At 40.0% G+C, this 17,431-nt stretch overlaps 1 protein-coding gene across 4 annotated transcripts in view; it reads right to left on the bottom strand.

Annotated features, from left to right (window-relative positions):
* Positions 1–12,806, bottom strand: part of LOC308394332 (voltage-gated inwardly rectifying potassium channel KCNH7-like) — a 74,256-nt gene extending 61,450 nt beyond the window's left edge. For all 4 annotated transcript variants that reach the window (XM_080878583.1, XM_080878584.1, XM_080878585.1 and 1 more), the window contains exons 1-2: positions 12,307–12,806; positions 11,306–11,536 (exon numbers count right to left, since the gene is read on the bottom strand). In XM_080878583.1, coding sequence (XP_080734709.1) covers positions 11,306–11,536; positions 12,307–12,382 — 307 coding nt within the window. In that variant the 5' untranslated portion in view covers positions 12,383–12,806. The remainder of the gene's footprint in view (positions 1–11,305; positions 11,537–12,306) is intronic.
* Between the last annotated feature and the right edge of the window lie 4,625 nt (positions 12,807–17,431).

Raw genomic sequence — 17,431 nt, 5'->3', positions numbered from 1 at the left:
GTAATTGCATAATCCAAATTGTCACAATGTGAGTGCGAATGGTTGTCTGTCCCTGTGTGTTGGCCCTGCGACAGACTGGCGACCTGTCCAGGGTGTACCCCGCCTCTCGCCCTATGACAGCTGGGATAGGCTCCAGCGCCCCCCGCAACCCTGAAAAGGACAAGCGGAAGCGAATGGATGGATGGATGGATGGATAATGGCTGTAAGCCGCTACGATGCTTTCGACCAAAACAGGCACAGCTTGATGACATCATCAACATGCGCTATCACGATAGAGCGGTATAGTCAAAATCTCTATCGTTGGCCAAATTTCTATCGTATATCGTTTCTATCGCCCACCCTTATGTTCAGTCACTTTTTTCTTTTAGCCAGTTCATAACCAAATACTGGTTCGACTTTGTCAGACAACTAAAAATAGCGTTCACACAATATAGTAATGCAACATTTGCTAGAAAACATACAACAATATCTTATGAGGACTTCTAAGACTAAAATTTAAAAAAAGAACCCATAATTTCTTTTTTAGCGTCATTTAGCATTGCAACAATCTGAACAGCATTGGTCATGCTTAACTGTCTAGCAAGAGCCAAAAAAATAAGAAACAACGAAGACAAAATACACAGTACCAACCTGGATGTAAATAAGAAAGACATGCATGATGAAGAGACCTCAAACAGACGAAGTTTGGGAAATGTCAGACTTGAACTACTGCGGTCTAACACCTTGATAATGTCAGATGTCAGGTTTTGTTGACATTTGTACAGTTGTGATGATATATGCCACTAGCTTTAGGCTGTCCCCCTGCCTCTAAGGGTTTGTTGATTGAATCCCCATCAAAGTGGTCCTCCAAGGGTAGCAGAATACAGATCCATGGCATTTAGTGATAGGGTGCAAAAATGCGTCAATTCATGGAAGCAAGTGATTGTTGTGGGGCTGGGATTGTGTCTTGGGGTCTTTGTTGTGTTTTTCAAGTTGTTCCTCCTTTCTGTTATGTGGGAGATGCAGTTGAATTTCAATGTCCAGGTGTGAGGGAACATAAGATCCAAATTAAGGCCAGGACATGAGGTTTTTCAGAACATTTCATTGTTTCCCTTCCCTGATTGTTGCAACAATCCAAACAGCACAAAATCCAGTGAATGAAAAACTATATAACAGTGACAAAAAATGAATGGCTGCTCATTCACAGATTTGCTCTTTGCATATTCGTCTCTGAATGAGAGAAAATCTGGGATCAGGTCTGAAATATCGTTCATGAGAAATATGAACAACTGAGTGGAGGGGGCAGGGTTAAATTGGCAGACCCACACTGTGTGATTCTTCCATGCAGTCAGCATTCGTAGAGCCAACCTGTTATCTCCTGGACATCAGATGAATGAACGGCATCTCTGCACATGGAGCTGCTGGACAGGAGATGTGAGCCCCTTAATAAAACAAGAATGAGCAGAGACTTGTGGGGAGGGGGAGGAAAGCCAAGTGTTTGAGCCTGAATGGGTTGGGGGAGGGGCCGTCAGACTGTTTACTGTCTGTTTGCGGTAATACTATCACATACATGCAGTGAGTGTGGGCTTAATTCAAAGATACAACACCAGACTGACCTACATTTATTCACTGGCGCTGTAAAGCCCTGGCTTTGTAATAGATTTCATTCATACCAGTTAATTAACTAGTATGTGTGACTGATATCATAAAATTCTATATGTGGGAAAATGACAAAGCTGTTGACATGTCCAGAGCAGCGTGTATAGCTTTCTGCTAAAAGTTTGATTTATGAAAGTAATTCTTCTCTTTGAAAGAATCCAAAAATGTCAATACCTTAATGGATATCAATGAAATAAAACAGTGAAACAAAATAGAAACAATGGAAGGATATTAACTCCTTTGCAACCTCCTAACAACTAAAGAAAAAAGATCAGATTTCTTTTTTTTTTTTTTTAAATATTGTGTTGATTTTATTCTGTAGATATTAATGTCTACAACTATATGTATAGCATTGTACTTCATCTGACATGTCAGTGAGAAGAAAAAAAATGGTGTCTGCTGCTGCAGTGAAGAATGATCTAACAGGAGCACAATGGAGGGGAGGGATGGTGAAGGAATACGTTATTGATCCGAATGATCTTGTTACACACTAAGTGAAAGGTTTCATGAATTTTAATACAAATAAGAAGACAGAAAGGCAGCAAATCATTTATCTGTCTGAGGCCATGCTATTTTCTGCAAAAGATGACTGAAAGAGGAGCAGATCTTTTCATCTTTGTTGACAAAGGCTGCATTTTGGACCTTTATCTTAGCAAAGTGCTGGTGCTCAGTAGTGCCTTACAGAGCTACTAGTGTGACATTGGGCAAGTGATACTCAGCTTACGGGCCTATCAACCTTGTCAGGTCTGTCACGGGGGACAACTGTCCAGCTATTCATTGAAATATGGTTTGAAGATGTTACACCTATATGTACCATCATATAAATGCTTTCCAGGGCAACAAAGTTAGCATTTTGCAAGTTAAATTTTTGCAGTTTTTATCATGTGGGCTTGGTGTCAGTCTTTGTAAATGAATTTAGTTAGTTATTAAGTTATGACTCTTACTCTTTTCATTATGGGGGAAAAGCTGAGTATTCCTGCTGAGTAGATTTGAGTCAGATTTACAATTTCTGTCAATTTGTAACTGAAATACACATTAATTTAAACAGATATTCTAACATTAGACGTTATTCCTATATTACTACCAGTCTGCTTTCACAATTCTAGTGTCTTTATATTCAGTGTGTCAATGAAGCCAGATCTTTATTACCAGGTCAAATGTTCCTTTGCAATAGTTATAATAAACCGTCAGCTAAAAAAATAACTGTAACTGCTCTCATAACATGAAATATGAAGCTAAGTAGAAACTGCCTGCTTTTCTTGAGAACCACATCTGCATTTGGGGAGCCTCTTTCTTTTGCTAACAGCCCAGAAAAGCTGTTGAGGAGACTCGTTATAAATGGGATCCACTGTGAGGCATGAATATAGAGGAAATCAAAGCTTCTGCTACAACACAAATCTATCTATGTCACTTTAGACTGAGAGTGGTAGCTTTGCTCATTACACTGCTCCCTAGCTGGGCCCTGTAAAGTGATAAGAGTGAGCTGGACAGCTTTATTCAGTCGCACAAAATCAGTTTTCTAAGCAAATCCTTTGTTTTATTTTATATGGGTTTATTCAATGTTGAACACGAGAACAGCTCACTCTGTTTTTAGCGCAGTCAAGTGAAAATAATGTTCTGTATCTGCATAAAGAGGTAACACTTTGCTTCCAGTGAGACAGACAAAGGGTGTTGGATATAGAACTAGGGCCATCAATTATTTAAGCAGCTCTCAAGCAACTGGACTGAATTCAAGGGGGCGTTCCCACAATGGAAGAAGCCATCTGATATTCAGCTGCACTTGATTTCTTTCCATCTCTGACACCTCCATTTACTCTCTCTGCCAGCCGCCCCAACCACACACACATTTAGATAAGGATGAATGCTCCTTTCTTCATCCCAGCTCTCCGTCTTTCAGTTATGCGCCTTATTTTGTCTTTTGTTGTCCCTTTTTTGTCCCCTGCATCTTCTTTTATTCTCTCTGCATTTCCTTCTTTTTAGCTCGCACTGTTTCCCTTCATACACATGTCTTTCACAGAGACAGGCTGCCCACTGTATGCGCTCAAACACAGCTAAACCCGAGAACATGACGGAGAATGCAGGTGAAACAGAATAAGAGCTTATCTTGTTTGCACAGCAATGGATCTGCAAGAATTGGTTTTATGGAGTGTGGTTTCCATTCAAGACTCACACCATTGAATAACCTGACTCATCTCATCATCAGTCATCCTGTTCAGTTTCCATAGCCTCATTGGCTATTTGCACATTGTGAGTTATTCATACAAAATTCCCACAATGTGGTGCACTTATGTCAGCAGCACCTTCAAAAAAACACCTTCAAGTCATCTCATTCTTGTACAAATTAGTTAGCCCCAAGCCCCTGCAATACCATGTTTGTATATCCATGGCAATCTGGTTTAGATACTAACCTAAGTGATTCAGGCGCTAACTGGGCAGATGTGTGGATGAAAACTTGTTTGGTTTACATATGGTGTTAAACTGTATTCTGTAACCTGTAACATTAAGTGTTTTGTGCATGCCCAAATATTAGCCCTTTATGTAGGTGATGTTTGCTGAAAGATAAAGAAGAATAAATATTATTTCCACTGTGTTGTTTTGCTCCTGATGGATCGTTGCCCTACATTCTCTTAATTTTCTCTTAGAAGCACGTTTAACAAAATATTACCAACACTAAGGTTTTATAGGATAGTACACCTGATGTTGTTGGATTTCAACTCTTGGACAAAACATGTCATTTTACTGTGTCAACTTGGGTCTAGAAATTGTAATTGTAATTTTTTTAATCATTAGGGAACATGAACATGATGCTGCAATACAAAAAATGGACTGATAGGAGAGGCAGGCTAATTTTCTAATTTATAAACAAACATCAGTTAGTTGAGTAATAATAACCAGACAACCGTGATAACAGGTCCCAGCAGACTCACTGAGAGAGCAAGCATCTAGTAACCAAAAGAATGCAGTGTAAGCACAGGTTTCATTCAATTCAAAAGTAGCATGGTAACTTGAATCAACAAGAGGCAGCTGCACATGAAACTGAGACACAAACGCACACAGCACCAGCTGTTGTAACCACTTCTGGACACCATGATTTGCAAAGGCAACAACCGTCTAATCCAGATGGGCTCTTGTACCAAAATTTGGCACCAATCGATTTAGTGTGAATCTGTCCTCTGTACTAATTCAGTTAATTCCCTAAAAAGTACTAGATTCTGTCCCAAGCCCTAGCAGTATGACCTGAAGTATGTACAGAAGCAGACAGAACAATATATATCTGCCTGCATGTTAATGACGTTAATGTTACTGTGCTTTGTTCATAAAACTTGCAGAACAACTTTTTCCCCTTTTACATGCCTTGCCATAGTATATGTATTGTATATGTATTACTGCTGAGAAAAGATATACAACTGATCTTGCACTCACAGCTATGTTCACACAATCACTTACACACAATAATATATATTCACTCACATGCACCAAGCCAGAATGCAATCAACCAATTAGGAAATACTAACTATTAGGCACATCTCAGATGTGTACTATTGATCAGATAAGGACTCAGAAACAACATTAGTTTTGTAACTGAGCCTTTAAAAGCCAAAAGGAAAGAAAAGAAAAGACCCACTTTTAACACTCCATTTATGAATAACATTCAGATCCACGATAGCACTAAAAATATCCATTAAACATTCTAAAAGCATAATTTAAAATGTAGTTTCTACCAATGCTAAATACTAAAAGTTTTAGCAGGTCCTAAAATAATTCTGTTTGCAAAGTTTGGACAGATCGTTAGCAAATCTGACCCAACATGAATAACAGACTGAAAATAACTATGACTTGAACTTTATAACGTCACCTATTTTGTTCAGATTATGGCTTTTTAAGCAACGACAACAAATGTTCATCACAATCTAAAGTTCCCACATTTATCCATGGCATTTGAAGGTTGGAAAAGCTCTAATCTCAGCGAGCATCACTGAAGCACAACCAGCTTTAATCTATTTAGAGTGTGACATTTTCACTCTCATTTGCTATTTACAAATGAGAGCTGTTAGCATGTGCTGAGCTTATGGATTTCTAGATACACAAAGGACCCCGAGAGTCGGCATTTTTAGCATGGGAAGCAAGGCGCTGCAAATGCTTGGAACAGAGACGCAAATAGAGCGAGTGTTGCTGAGTAAATATGTGCTGCTGAGATTAGAACTGTTTATATTTACTCTGACTTTTTTTTGAAACTGTCATTAAGACACTAACATTTAAATACTTAATCTTTAACTCTGGTAATTTATTTATACACTGGATACATTCATTAGCAAATATCAGCCTGCAGAGTAATAATGAGTGCTGACAGGAACATCAGCTGTAGCTACCTCCTGTGGTGCATTGTTCAATGCCAGAGCTGAAACAGGTAGTCTTTTAAAACAGGAACTGTTTTACTATATGCTTGTGTTTCAGGTGGCAACAGATGTTCCAAAGACAATTTTGTAGCATTACCATTTAAATGGGCCATGCAACTATATTTAACAAAATCCTGCCAGAGAAGAATGAGCCCTGCATCTGTATTCCTTAAAAGATTAAAGTGCAAGACTCTTTGTACCATTGTCAAAATAATTGTCAGAACAATTATTGGCTAATTTCTTTCAATCTTTTAACTATTTTGCGTGAATTGTCTGTATTTAACACACTTTACATATTAAACTCATGAAATACATTACCGAATGCATATTTTGTATTACTACTGCGTATCTTCAGCACACTATTTACAATTACTTTCCCCAGCAGTTGGAAACAATTTCCACTTTAATGACAGAAGTCAGATACACTGAAAGGAAAAAGGACCAGTGGTCCAGTGAACGCAAAAATCATAAAGCATTAACAATGTGCCAGAGATTGTGCTGATGAGCAGAATCTCCTTCATGGACTGTAAAGGGCATTGGGCAATGTGCTTATATCGACCTAGGATCCTGGGATTAAAAAGAAGATTGGCTTGAGGAAACTCCTACAGAGCACCACAATGAGATCTGCTGCAATGACATTTCTCCTAAAATCCTAATACAGAAGACAATAGAGACAGAGGCTGAAGGCTATCTGATTGCTGGCTGTTACATCTGTTACATTCTCATAAATGTATAAATCTGGGAGTTGCTAAACCTGATTTTTCTGGATTTTTTTCACTGCAGCACCACTCAAGACAGCTGGTGCATTTTTTAAAAGAAATTCTAATTGTTGTCCATCACTGACAAACAACCGTGCTTCAGTTACATGACTTTATCCATTGCTAGACTGTATCAAAGACATATTATTGTGTAAAGACACAATAATATGTGTATTTTTTACAAATGGAGCTGCCTGCTTCAGCACATTTGTATTAACAGTGTGATCACAAGAATGTTTTGCAGTCAAAGATTATAAATGGTTAAACATATCTGCAAACATACCAGATTACATAAAAAGCTAAAAATATATTTATATAAATTCAAAAGAAAAGATGATTTACATGTATGAATACATGTACCCATACTTGCTTATCCTAATACAAGCAGGATGTTTAACAGCAGTCTGCCAAGTTGAAACAGGTGTATGACCTTCCCTGGAGAAACTCTGACTCAGGTAAGAGGAAAACACTGTGGTAATTAGGAACCAGGATACAGAATAGTAATAAGGCATTTCCCTTGCTGTAGGGCCCAACAGTCTAAATCCAATGAACATTGTTATTATTAACAAACTGTCCAATTTCACTTTAGATCTCCTGTGGATGGGCCAACAGAGGGCGGATGTTTGGCCACGACTGATTTGCACTCTCCAATACACTGTTTTCAGAGATCAATGCAACATGCAGGTATTTGTGTAATCGTTAATACTGTTTGCCCAGCAGATCAATGGACGCTGAACGTCCAGCTTGTCTTAGCTGACAAACTGGCCTAGAGGAGCATTAGACTCCTAATGGTCAGTTACTTTAATCCTTTAAGTATTAAAAGAAAATTCCATTATGAAAGAATGTTACCAATTTAAAATGTGCCACAATGGACATGCAAAGAAGAGTAGAATAGTGAATAGTGTGGCTGTCTCATAAAATCTTTCCAACTGGTAAACGTCTGGACGGACAGACAACTCAAAATATTGGCAGTTTGTTAATCACACCCCAGCTAATTTTGGTGACAGTGGCAACAATAATGTAAGTCATATTGCTGATGCCAGGGAAGCTCGTTCTGGCCAGCGCACTAGCTGAACTCGTGTTCAGCTAGTGTTACGCATACACTAAGCACAGGAGGACCGACTCTGATCCACTGTAGTGAAAATATAGGCTAAAAAATATACACTTAAATCAGCTTCACGCAAACTTGTGAAATGCAGACCAGTATCAAAGTATATTGTAAGGCAGACCTTACAATTATATATAGAGAGAAAAACCCATAAATTATATGACCCTCTATGAGCAAGCACTTTGGTGACGGTGGGAAGGAAAAACTCCCTTTTAACAGGAAGAAATCTCCAGCAGAACCAGGCTCAGGGAAGGGCAGCCATCTGCCGCGACCGTTAGGGATGAGAGAAGGAAGACAGGACTTTTAACTATGAATCCTCTATGTCACAGGTGTCGAACTCCAGGCCTCGGGCCCGGTGTCCTGCAGGTTTTAGATGTGTCCTTGATCCAACACAGCTGATTTAAATGGCTTAATGACCTCCTCAGCATGTCTTGAAGTTCTCCAGAAGCCTGGTAATGAACTAATCATGTGATTCAGGTGTGTTGACCCTGGGTGTTATCTAAAACCTGCAGGACACTGCCCCTCGAGGCCTGGAGTTCATGCTAGGTGTTCAATAACTCACATTTATTACACAAAAAGGGTGCAGAAATTCTCTGACACAAAAATAAAGTTCTCATGCAATCAATAAAAAATCTGAAATGGACTTTATGGTTTCAGAATGTAAAATATAATTATAAATATAATATAGAACAAAACCATTTAGATAAGCAAAGGGAAAATGTAGCATTACTGATGCAACATTTACAAAAAGCTCAGCAAGGCCAATATAACACAAAGCTAGATTTTATATTGAAAGGTGTTACAGGTTCAGGCTGTAGCACAACACTTTTCTTAAAAACATGGGCTGACATCTCCTCTCTGCCTATTCCCTCAAGAATTTTTCTCTATCTTTATCACTTTCTTTTAACCTCTGACCACAAACATCTATGTCTTTGTGACTGCTCCATAAGCTGCTTTTGACCTAATCTACATCACCTTCTTTTGGTCTGGATTTTCTTATACATTACATACACAATCATACTCACACTAACAAACAAAAAAAAGCTCAGTCTTTGAAGCATGCGTCATCCTGATTGAACCACAGCGCCGATTACACATCAAGCGTCAAAACAAATCCTCCTGACAGGATGTTGTTTCACTGTCCCTGAAAAAATGTCATTTCAAAAGCAGAGATATAACACCATTTTGTAAAAGCTGCATTTATTTCAAAATAAAGCCCCCCCCCCCCCCCCCCCCCCCCCATTTTGAATTTGAATACATGGGAACAAATGACTGAAAACTGCAAAAGTACAATCAATTTGAGGATTTCAACTACAGCGCCTGAAGTCCAAAGCTTTTCACAGAAACGCACGATCAACTTAAATGTGTAAACAAACTCGAGAAGTGCAGGCATGTTAATTGGAAACTGCCTCATTGAAGATGACCTGAGGCAAAGTTAAAAACTGCCCTATGGTCTCGCCAGTCCACCTTTAAAAAGTATTTTTGAAACTTAAACATCTGCAAAGACTCCTTTGGATGTTAAAGTATGGTCCCATTCAAAGTATAATGTAATTGAAGACAGTCTTTTTAGCTTTTGTTTTTCCAGACAAAAGCCAAAAAGTGTTGTTTAATAAACAATAGATTTTGTCCATTTTGAATAGATTTTGTTGAAGCAAGTCAAAATAGTACTCTTGTATGGCCCCCACATCCTTGTATGCATGCCTGACAATGTTAGGGCATGCTTCCAGTGAGACGATAGATTGTGTTCTGGGGGATCCAGATACGGACTAGGGCATTCCTGAGCCCCTGGACAATCTGAGGTGCAACCTGGCGATGTTGGATGAACCCAAACATAATGTCCCAGAGGGGTTGTATTGGCATTAGGTCAGGTAAGTGTGGAGGTCAGTCAGTGGTATCAGTTCCTTCATCCTCCAAGAACTGCCTGCATACTCTCATCATATGAAGCCAGATATTCTTGTTCACCAGGAAGAACCCAGAACCAGCATAGGGCTTGACAATGGGTCCAAGGCCTTCATCCTAATACCTAATGGCAGTTTGGGTGCTGTTGCTGAACCTGTAGAGGTCTGTGTGTCTCTCCGTGTATATGCCTCCTTAAACCATCACTGACCCACCACCCAACCGGTCATGCTGAACAATGTTACTAGAGGATGTTGGGCCCTCAGGCCACCTTCGTGAACTCTGTTTCTGATTGTTTGGTCAGAGACATTCATGCTAGGGGCCTGCTGGAGGTCATTTTGTAGGGCTCTGGCAGTGCTCATCCTGTTCCGAAGCAGATACTGGCCCTATAGGTCGTTGGTCATTACATATTGATACAAGTATTATTACTTGATGTTGTAGCCAACTCTTAAAAGTCATAAGAAATGCTGTAGAATGATCCCTGAGCTCAAGACAAAAAAATAAACAATTCCTAAAACACACAACCACATGGGGATCCTCCCTACAAAGTTCTTACAAAACTATTAATCCTTGTTTGAATCACAGTGCAACTTTACTGGTCCTTAAGTGTTACGCAAGGAGACTTAATCATCTGAATACATATGCCACGATTAGAGGACAGCACACGAACTCTCCCTGAACCAACACAGTTGATGTGAATCAAACAGTTAAACTTTCACTTTGGAGCTAACTTTGTATTTCATCAAAACTATCCCAGCTGTCAAGTCATGAATTAGCATATGCATGCTACATCATCTTAATCATAGATGAGTGATACAGATCCCATCATTTACAGACAACTGCCACACCTATGGAGGCTTACACTGGAAAATGTAAAGTAGCAGAATGAAGAGTGACATATGTGTTCAGTAAACTGAGGAGAAACCGAGAGATGGCAAGAACAGAAAGAGAGAAACCGCACGCTTGACTATCTTCACATTGGTCTTAAGGGAGCTGAGCTACATCCTTCCCGGAGTGTCCTATCCGGCGAAGGCTAATGAACACCTTTTCCCAGTCATTCAGTGCATACATCATTTCAAAACTGGACATCATGGGAGACAAAACTTTAACAGTTGCTCTTTTCCCCCCTCAGGGTTCTAAATGGGTGCACTTAGTGATTTGCTGCTGCAAAATGCTCCAGCTAGAACTGATTCAGAACTAAAAATTACACACTAAATGTACCTACACTGGCAGATGTTGTACAAGTCACCCTTCACATATTTTTTCTTCATCTACAGGCTTTCCTTGCAGATAGCAGCACAAAATCTATTCAAATTCAAACACTGTAACACTAGATTTAAAAACTGTATTATTTTAAGCAATTTCTTTACATCGAAAGGTATAACAGGGATCACAACATAAAGTCAAAACATAAGCAGCTTTCCAGCCAGTGTGGATTTCAATGTCAGACTATTGCAGCAGCCTTATGTCAAGTTCTGCATGTGTCACCTGAACCTTGCAACACTCACCATCCTTGCGGTGGTAGGTGATCTCCACTTTGCGCTCCTCGGACCCCAGCAGTGCCTGGGCCACCTGGGCCACAGCGTGCCGACTGGTGAACTGGCCATGCAAGAAGTCACAAGTGCATGGCTTCTGCATTACATCTGGCCTGGAAAAGCCCGTCATCTCGCAGAAACCATCATTACAGTAGATAATAGCGCAGTTCTGCACCCGGGCATTGGCTATGATGAATTTCTTATCTGTGACGAGGCAGAGAAGAAATTGGGGGAGAAAGAGTGTTACCGTGTTTATAGATGTAATTTTAAACTATTTGCACATAAATAAGAATATGAAAAAGTATAACAAATGTTTTATTTAACTAATACAAGTAGGTGTATTGGTTTGTATGGGATTATCCAGAATTACAGTCCTGAATGCTACTCAGCTGACTGAATAAAATTATGAAACTTCACATGTAGGTGGGATTGCTCTAGACAATAAGCATGTTCAGTAAATCCTTAGTAGGCTTAAATACTCCACTTTCTATTAACGAGGTGGCGTTAAATTTGACATTTTTTTAAAACAACAATGTGGAGACAACTGATGCACATTTTTGAGTTGTAAAAACCAGATTTGAGGCATAACTGAAACCCATTTTTAAAAGCGTAATTAGCTAAATTCATATATGGGGGATATAATCTGTAATTAATTACGTTAATCCTTTAATCCGTGTATATCACATGCAGCATTTTAAACTACATTTCCCACCGGAGCAGGAGAAAATGAGAAGGACACCAGAACTAAACAAACCTGGTGCGCGATAACACAGTATGGTAATTGACTCATAATGACTTTCATGGATTTCTGGCATTAACATCACAGGGTTAGCCATCCAAAGCCTTGCTGGTGTATAAAAGAAGGCCTATTCCTAACAATAACTGATCTCGAGGAGCAGCGGGACAGACACAAAAGACAAGCAGCACAGCACAGTGCACCCACACAGTACCTGACACCCAGGAAATCTACTTACTTTGTCCTTCGAATTTCCGAATAATTACTCCCAAAAATGTGTTTTGTGGCGCAACATGACCCCTCCGGACAGGCATGGTTCCCCTTCCAATAATAATAATAATAATGATGGAAGAAAAAAAATCTTTGTCTGTCCAAGTAAGAGCACACCGGTCCCCACAAAAATGTCTTCCGTAAAGTTATATAGCGGATGTCAACCGAAGCCAGAGGGGCTCCCCGTATTCTTTGTCACCAGTCAGTCATCCTCGTAAAAAAAAAAAAAGCCCCAACAAACCGCTTTCCGGTTTTCTTACCCAAGCCCCAATGTTTCCCTTATTTCAACTCCGACGTGTCCCCCGTTGAACGCATCGCAGAGGCTTCTCTGCGCTCCTCGCCGACGTGAAGCTAGAAAGAAAGAAAGAATCGGCAAACCGCAGTTTAAACATTTCACCGTCACTCCTCGAAAGCACTGCGCGCTTTTTGTGTCTGCGCGTGAGCAGAAGGCGCGCGTGCGTGCGTGCGAGCGAGCGAGCAGGGGTCTATTGTTGTGAAGGGAAGACGGATGGTCTCTGAGGCCAATGGCTGAGAGGCGTAGCACCGACACTGCGAAGGGAGAACCCACAAGGATGCGCAGACAAAGCAGCAAACGTAGAGATGTTAGAGGCGAGGCGGAGAAGTAACGGATTACTGTAACACCTTCCAGTGTGGTTAGACGCATCATTTCATGAGTAGGCTTTAGTTAAGTTAGCACAGAGTAAACACAGCTCGTACTTTTAGCTGATACACGCCTAAAGGCGAATTATTATCGACATTTTCAATATTCAGTTTTCCTTTTTATCTGTCTTATCACAGCTGCTACATTTATTGTAGACTTTATGAGCGCAAGCTAGCTTAACTTTGCCTGCTTGAATAAAAAAACAAACCAACGGAATTTTACTGAAAGGACTTATCTTATTTTGGTTTGCAACATGACATCGAGTGAGGAAATACGTTTTGACATAGAATCATTATTTTTCTTTGTTACTTTTTCTGAGTCGCAAGCCCGACAGCGGCAGTGGGAGGCTGAGACCAGGGCAGGCGTATTTTATTCAAAGAGAGCGCTTGGCCACCACATATCTCCCCTTTCCGCTTTTCCTGTAAAACACCGTTTGCATCCAAAATGGAGCAAGGATCCGCTGTCACTGCCTCGGCCAGGCGCTGGCCATGGTGCTGCTGTTGCGGCGTCTCACATTTCCGCCCGCTGCTGGTTTCAGTAACTTTTTTTGAATGAAAAGATTCAGCCTTTGTTGCTGCCTTGTAACGAACGTAATACACTGTGTAAAAAATAACAACAACAAAAAAAAAACAACAATAAAAAAGATAATATTTCCCATTCAAGCAGTCTACACTTAGTTGCTGTAAACTCTCCTTAGAATGCAACAGCTTACTTGAGGTCAAATAATTACTCTCTCTTCCAAAATTGTGCTTTCTGGCAGAGATTTAATAGTATATTCTGCACATTAGCAGTACTTTCATATGACTGAATGTTTTATTATTGAACTATTATTTGTTTACCATTAACAGCATTTTTCTAGCTTGTTGGGTGGTGTTTTTTTATTTATTTAAAAAAAGCAACTTATCTTTTCAATGCCATTTTCACATTCAAATACACAAAGAAGATAACAAATAACAGTAGACTGAAATAAAAAAAAACCCCACATAAATTAGAGTGACTTTAGCTAGCATTTCATGTTATTTACATGCAAATTAGGGCTCAGGTGATAGAATGGGCCATTTAGTAATCTACTAATACTTCTAATGAAGGTCAGCAGTTTGATCCCTAGCTCTTCCAGTCTGCAGGCTTCCAGTGTTCCTAAATTGCACCCAGTGTATCCATTATAATCGTCTGGGCGTATAGTGAAAAAGCAATTAAAGGCATGGAATTAAAGTGCTGCATGAATTTGTGTGGTATGAGTGGATGAATGTGACATGTAGTGTTTAAAGTGCTTTGTAGTGCTCAGTAAAAATAGTTAAGAGCCATTTAAATAGTAATCTATCACATATGAACTGGTAACATGTTTATATCAGTTGTTCTATAAATGACATTTATTAGGTCATATATGTGCAATCTTAATCTACAAACCCATAGCTATAAAATTAAAGTAGCATTTATTGTATAAATGTGCTTTCAACCACAATTATCTATATTTCTTTTGGAGAATTTGCACTAGATCTCCTACTGATCATTTAATGAACTACACCAACATGAGCTAGCAGGTTATCTATACCGGGTGTCTTAAAATGCTCTTGTTTCCTTTTATTATCTTTTCCCCCTTGGTCCACTTTCCTTGCAGATTCAATTTATTCACTATGTCCCCTTCAGTGTTCCACTCAGACACGCACAGGCAAATAAGCACTCCCATACTCTAGTGGAACATCTGTCCTGCTCCATCTGCTCCATTAAGAAAATGATTGACAATTCAACAGACATGGTGGGGAGGGGAGTTGCAGAGACTGCAGACTATGTTGCTTTTGCAGTCTTTTATTTCTCTCTTATTCCGCTACTCCTCCCTCAGTCTGTGTCTGTTACAGAGCGAGTAAAACTCTCCCTTCACTGAAACAGTGAAGGCAAGGCCTACCCCTGCCATAGTCACAATCCCATTCATCCATCCGCTTATCCTTTTCAGGGTCGCGGGGGGCGCTGGAGCCTATCCCAGTTGTCATAGGGCGAGAGGCGGGGTACACCCTGGACAGGTCGCCAGTCTGTCGCAGGGCCAACACACAGGGACAGACAACCATTCGCACTCACATTCATTCGCACATTCATTAGCTGCATGTCTTTGGACGGTGGGAGGAAGCCGGAGTACCCGGAAGGAACCCACGCAAACACAGGGAGAACATGCAAACTCCACACAGAAAGACCCCGGCCTGATGTTGGAATTAAACTCAGGACCTTCTTGCTGTGCGGCAACAGTGCTAACCACCGTGCCACCGTGCTGCCCACACAATCCCATTTAAAGAAAATGCAGTGTTTGTTAGTTTGTATTCCAGCTCTTAACGTGCTCAATGAAATGACAAAACAAAATTTACATAAAAATCTGAGGGCCTTTTTTATTCGTGTTTCCTTCTAGATGGTCCCTTTAGGTGTTGTCACAGTAGATTATCTGCCTCCATCTCACTCTGTCCCAGGAACATCATGCAATCAAAAAATCAAAAATAGGTATTCCCCAACAAATTGTGTGGGGTTTCTGAAAGTTGCTAAGAGTTACTATGATTTCCAATTCATACAGGTCTAGTGACTGGTCAGTGTACCCCTGGTAATGGCATAGGGAAAGGTCTTGTATCTGTTTAAAAAAAAAGGGGTGTGCATAACATTTTTAATCAATTTCAATCATTTTATCGTAAAATGAATTGAATTAAAAGTTTAAAATTAAAAATGAGATTATGATGGCTGCTGATACTGGTGTTTGCTCTTTAATGGCATTAGCTCAGCTTTTAAAACAGTGGATCAGAGATAGGCTACAGCATTTAGTTTTTCCATCAGAAGATTATTGCCTACCACTTGGAGAGTAGCTGGTGAGTTTCTGCAGACAAGTTAGCATCTTCATGAAAGTTACAGATGACTGCAACAAATCTTCTAGCACAAGGAGGTTTTTGGCACAACACCACAACTGTGGGGCTCTGGCCCTGTGTGAGTGAAACCTTACATAGGTGAAAGGGTGGACTGCTACTTTATCAGTTAATACTAGCAAGCTTGGTTAGCATGCTGCTTTCATAAATTGTGGTTGCAATGCAGACACAACAACTCAGCCATTTAGTGCTAAATAACTGAGTAATAACATGGGGACATTTGACTCAAACATTTAACACAAACGTTTTGAATAGTCGCTACCACACAATAAGCAAGCTTCAGGGATCACCCGAAATCTTGTAAAGCATCGTGTAAACCTTGCTTTACAAGGAAGGATCCAGGCCTAACTACGTGCTTTATCAAAAGGGAATGTTTTAAGCCTGATCTTGAAAGTAGAGATGGTGTTTGCTTCCAGAATACAAACTGGAAGCAGATTCTATTATTTTGTGGGGATTTCAGCCTGCATTGTCTGCAGTGGGTGTTGACCTCATTCTAGGCCAGGGGTGTCCAACTCCAGGCCTCAAGGGCTCGAGGGTATCCCCCAGGTTTTAGATGTGTCCTTGATCCAACACAGCTGATTTAAATGGCTAAATTATCTCCTCAACATGTCTTGAAGTTCTCCAGAGGCCTGGTAATGAACTAATCATTTGATTCAGGTGTGTTGACCCAGGGTGAGATCTAAAACCTGCAGGACACCGGCACTTGAGGCCTGGAGTGGGACACTCCTGTTCTAGGCAATGATTTTGCATGCAGTTGTCTTTGGGCAAACGTGTCATCATCAAACGTGGTCGCTTTTCAGCTCAGATCAGGTAGAAAATGTAGTCTGTCCTTACACTTAACTGGCCTGTGCTGTTACTCAGGCTATTGAAATTAGAGAATTTCAATTGGCATTTCATTCAATGAGTTCGAGTATGACCAGTACTCTTTCCTCTAGTGAGGAGCTCGAACAAGGAGTAAGACAATTCTCTACTCATACACAAAAAGATGTGAGTGGGGAGACTTTAACTTAGGCTTGACTCCATTAACAACAAACATCCACCCTCTTGAGCCTCCCAGAGCATGAGAAGATAATGAATTCCCATCTATAGACAAACTTTTTCATCAATAGAAAAAATTATTTTCCCCTTCACTGTTAGAAGTAAATTATTTTAAAGCAGCTTTGTCATGGAAAAATTAGGGATGCTGTCCACCTTTAAATAGCCCCCTTTCACTTTATGTGACACCAGATTGAAAGGTTAGGGTCTACACAGGGTTTATTTTCCATCTTTTGTGAGTCTAAGAAAGCTGACATGGGTTAATTACATGGACCACCAAGAAATTGGCAGTAATTTCCCCTGATGGTTGTAAAAGATCTCTATTACTATGAGATGGGGTTTTTAAAACCTCATCCCATAAGCTCTAGCTGCTGTAGCTGGTTCAGCAGTTATTAAATTAACCCAGAGCATCCTAATCCACTCAGTGTATGAACATTTATTTGTAAAGTATGCCACTCTACTTTGTCTTGATCCTTCTATTGGATATTGTTACACAACAAGAA

Source organism: Rhamphochromis sp. 'chilingali' (assembly GCF_963969265.1).
Source record: "Rhamphochromis sp. 'chilingali' genome assembly, chromosome: 3".
Lineage (NCBI taxonomy): Eukaryota > Metazoa > Chordata > Actinopteri > Cichliformes > Cichlidae > Rhamphochromis > Rhamphochromis sp. 'chilingali'.
The sequence above is the reverse complement of the archived record's forward strand: the minus strand, read 5'-3'. Positions and strand labels throughout refer to the sequence as shown.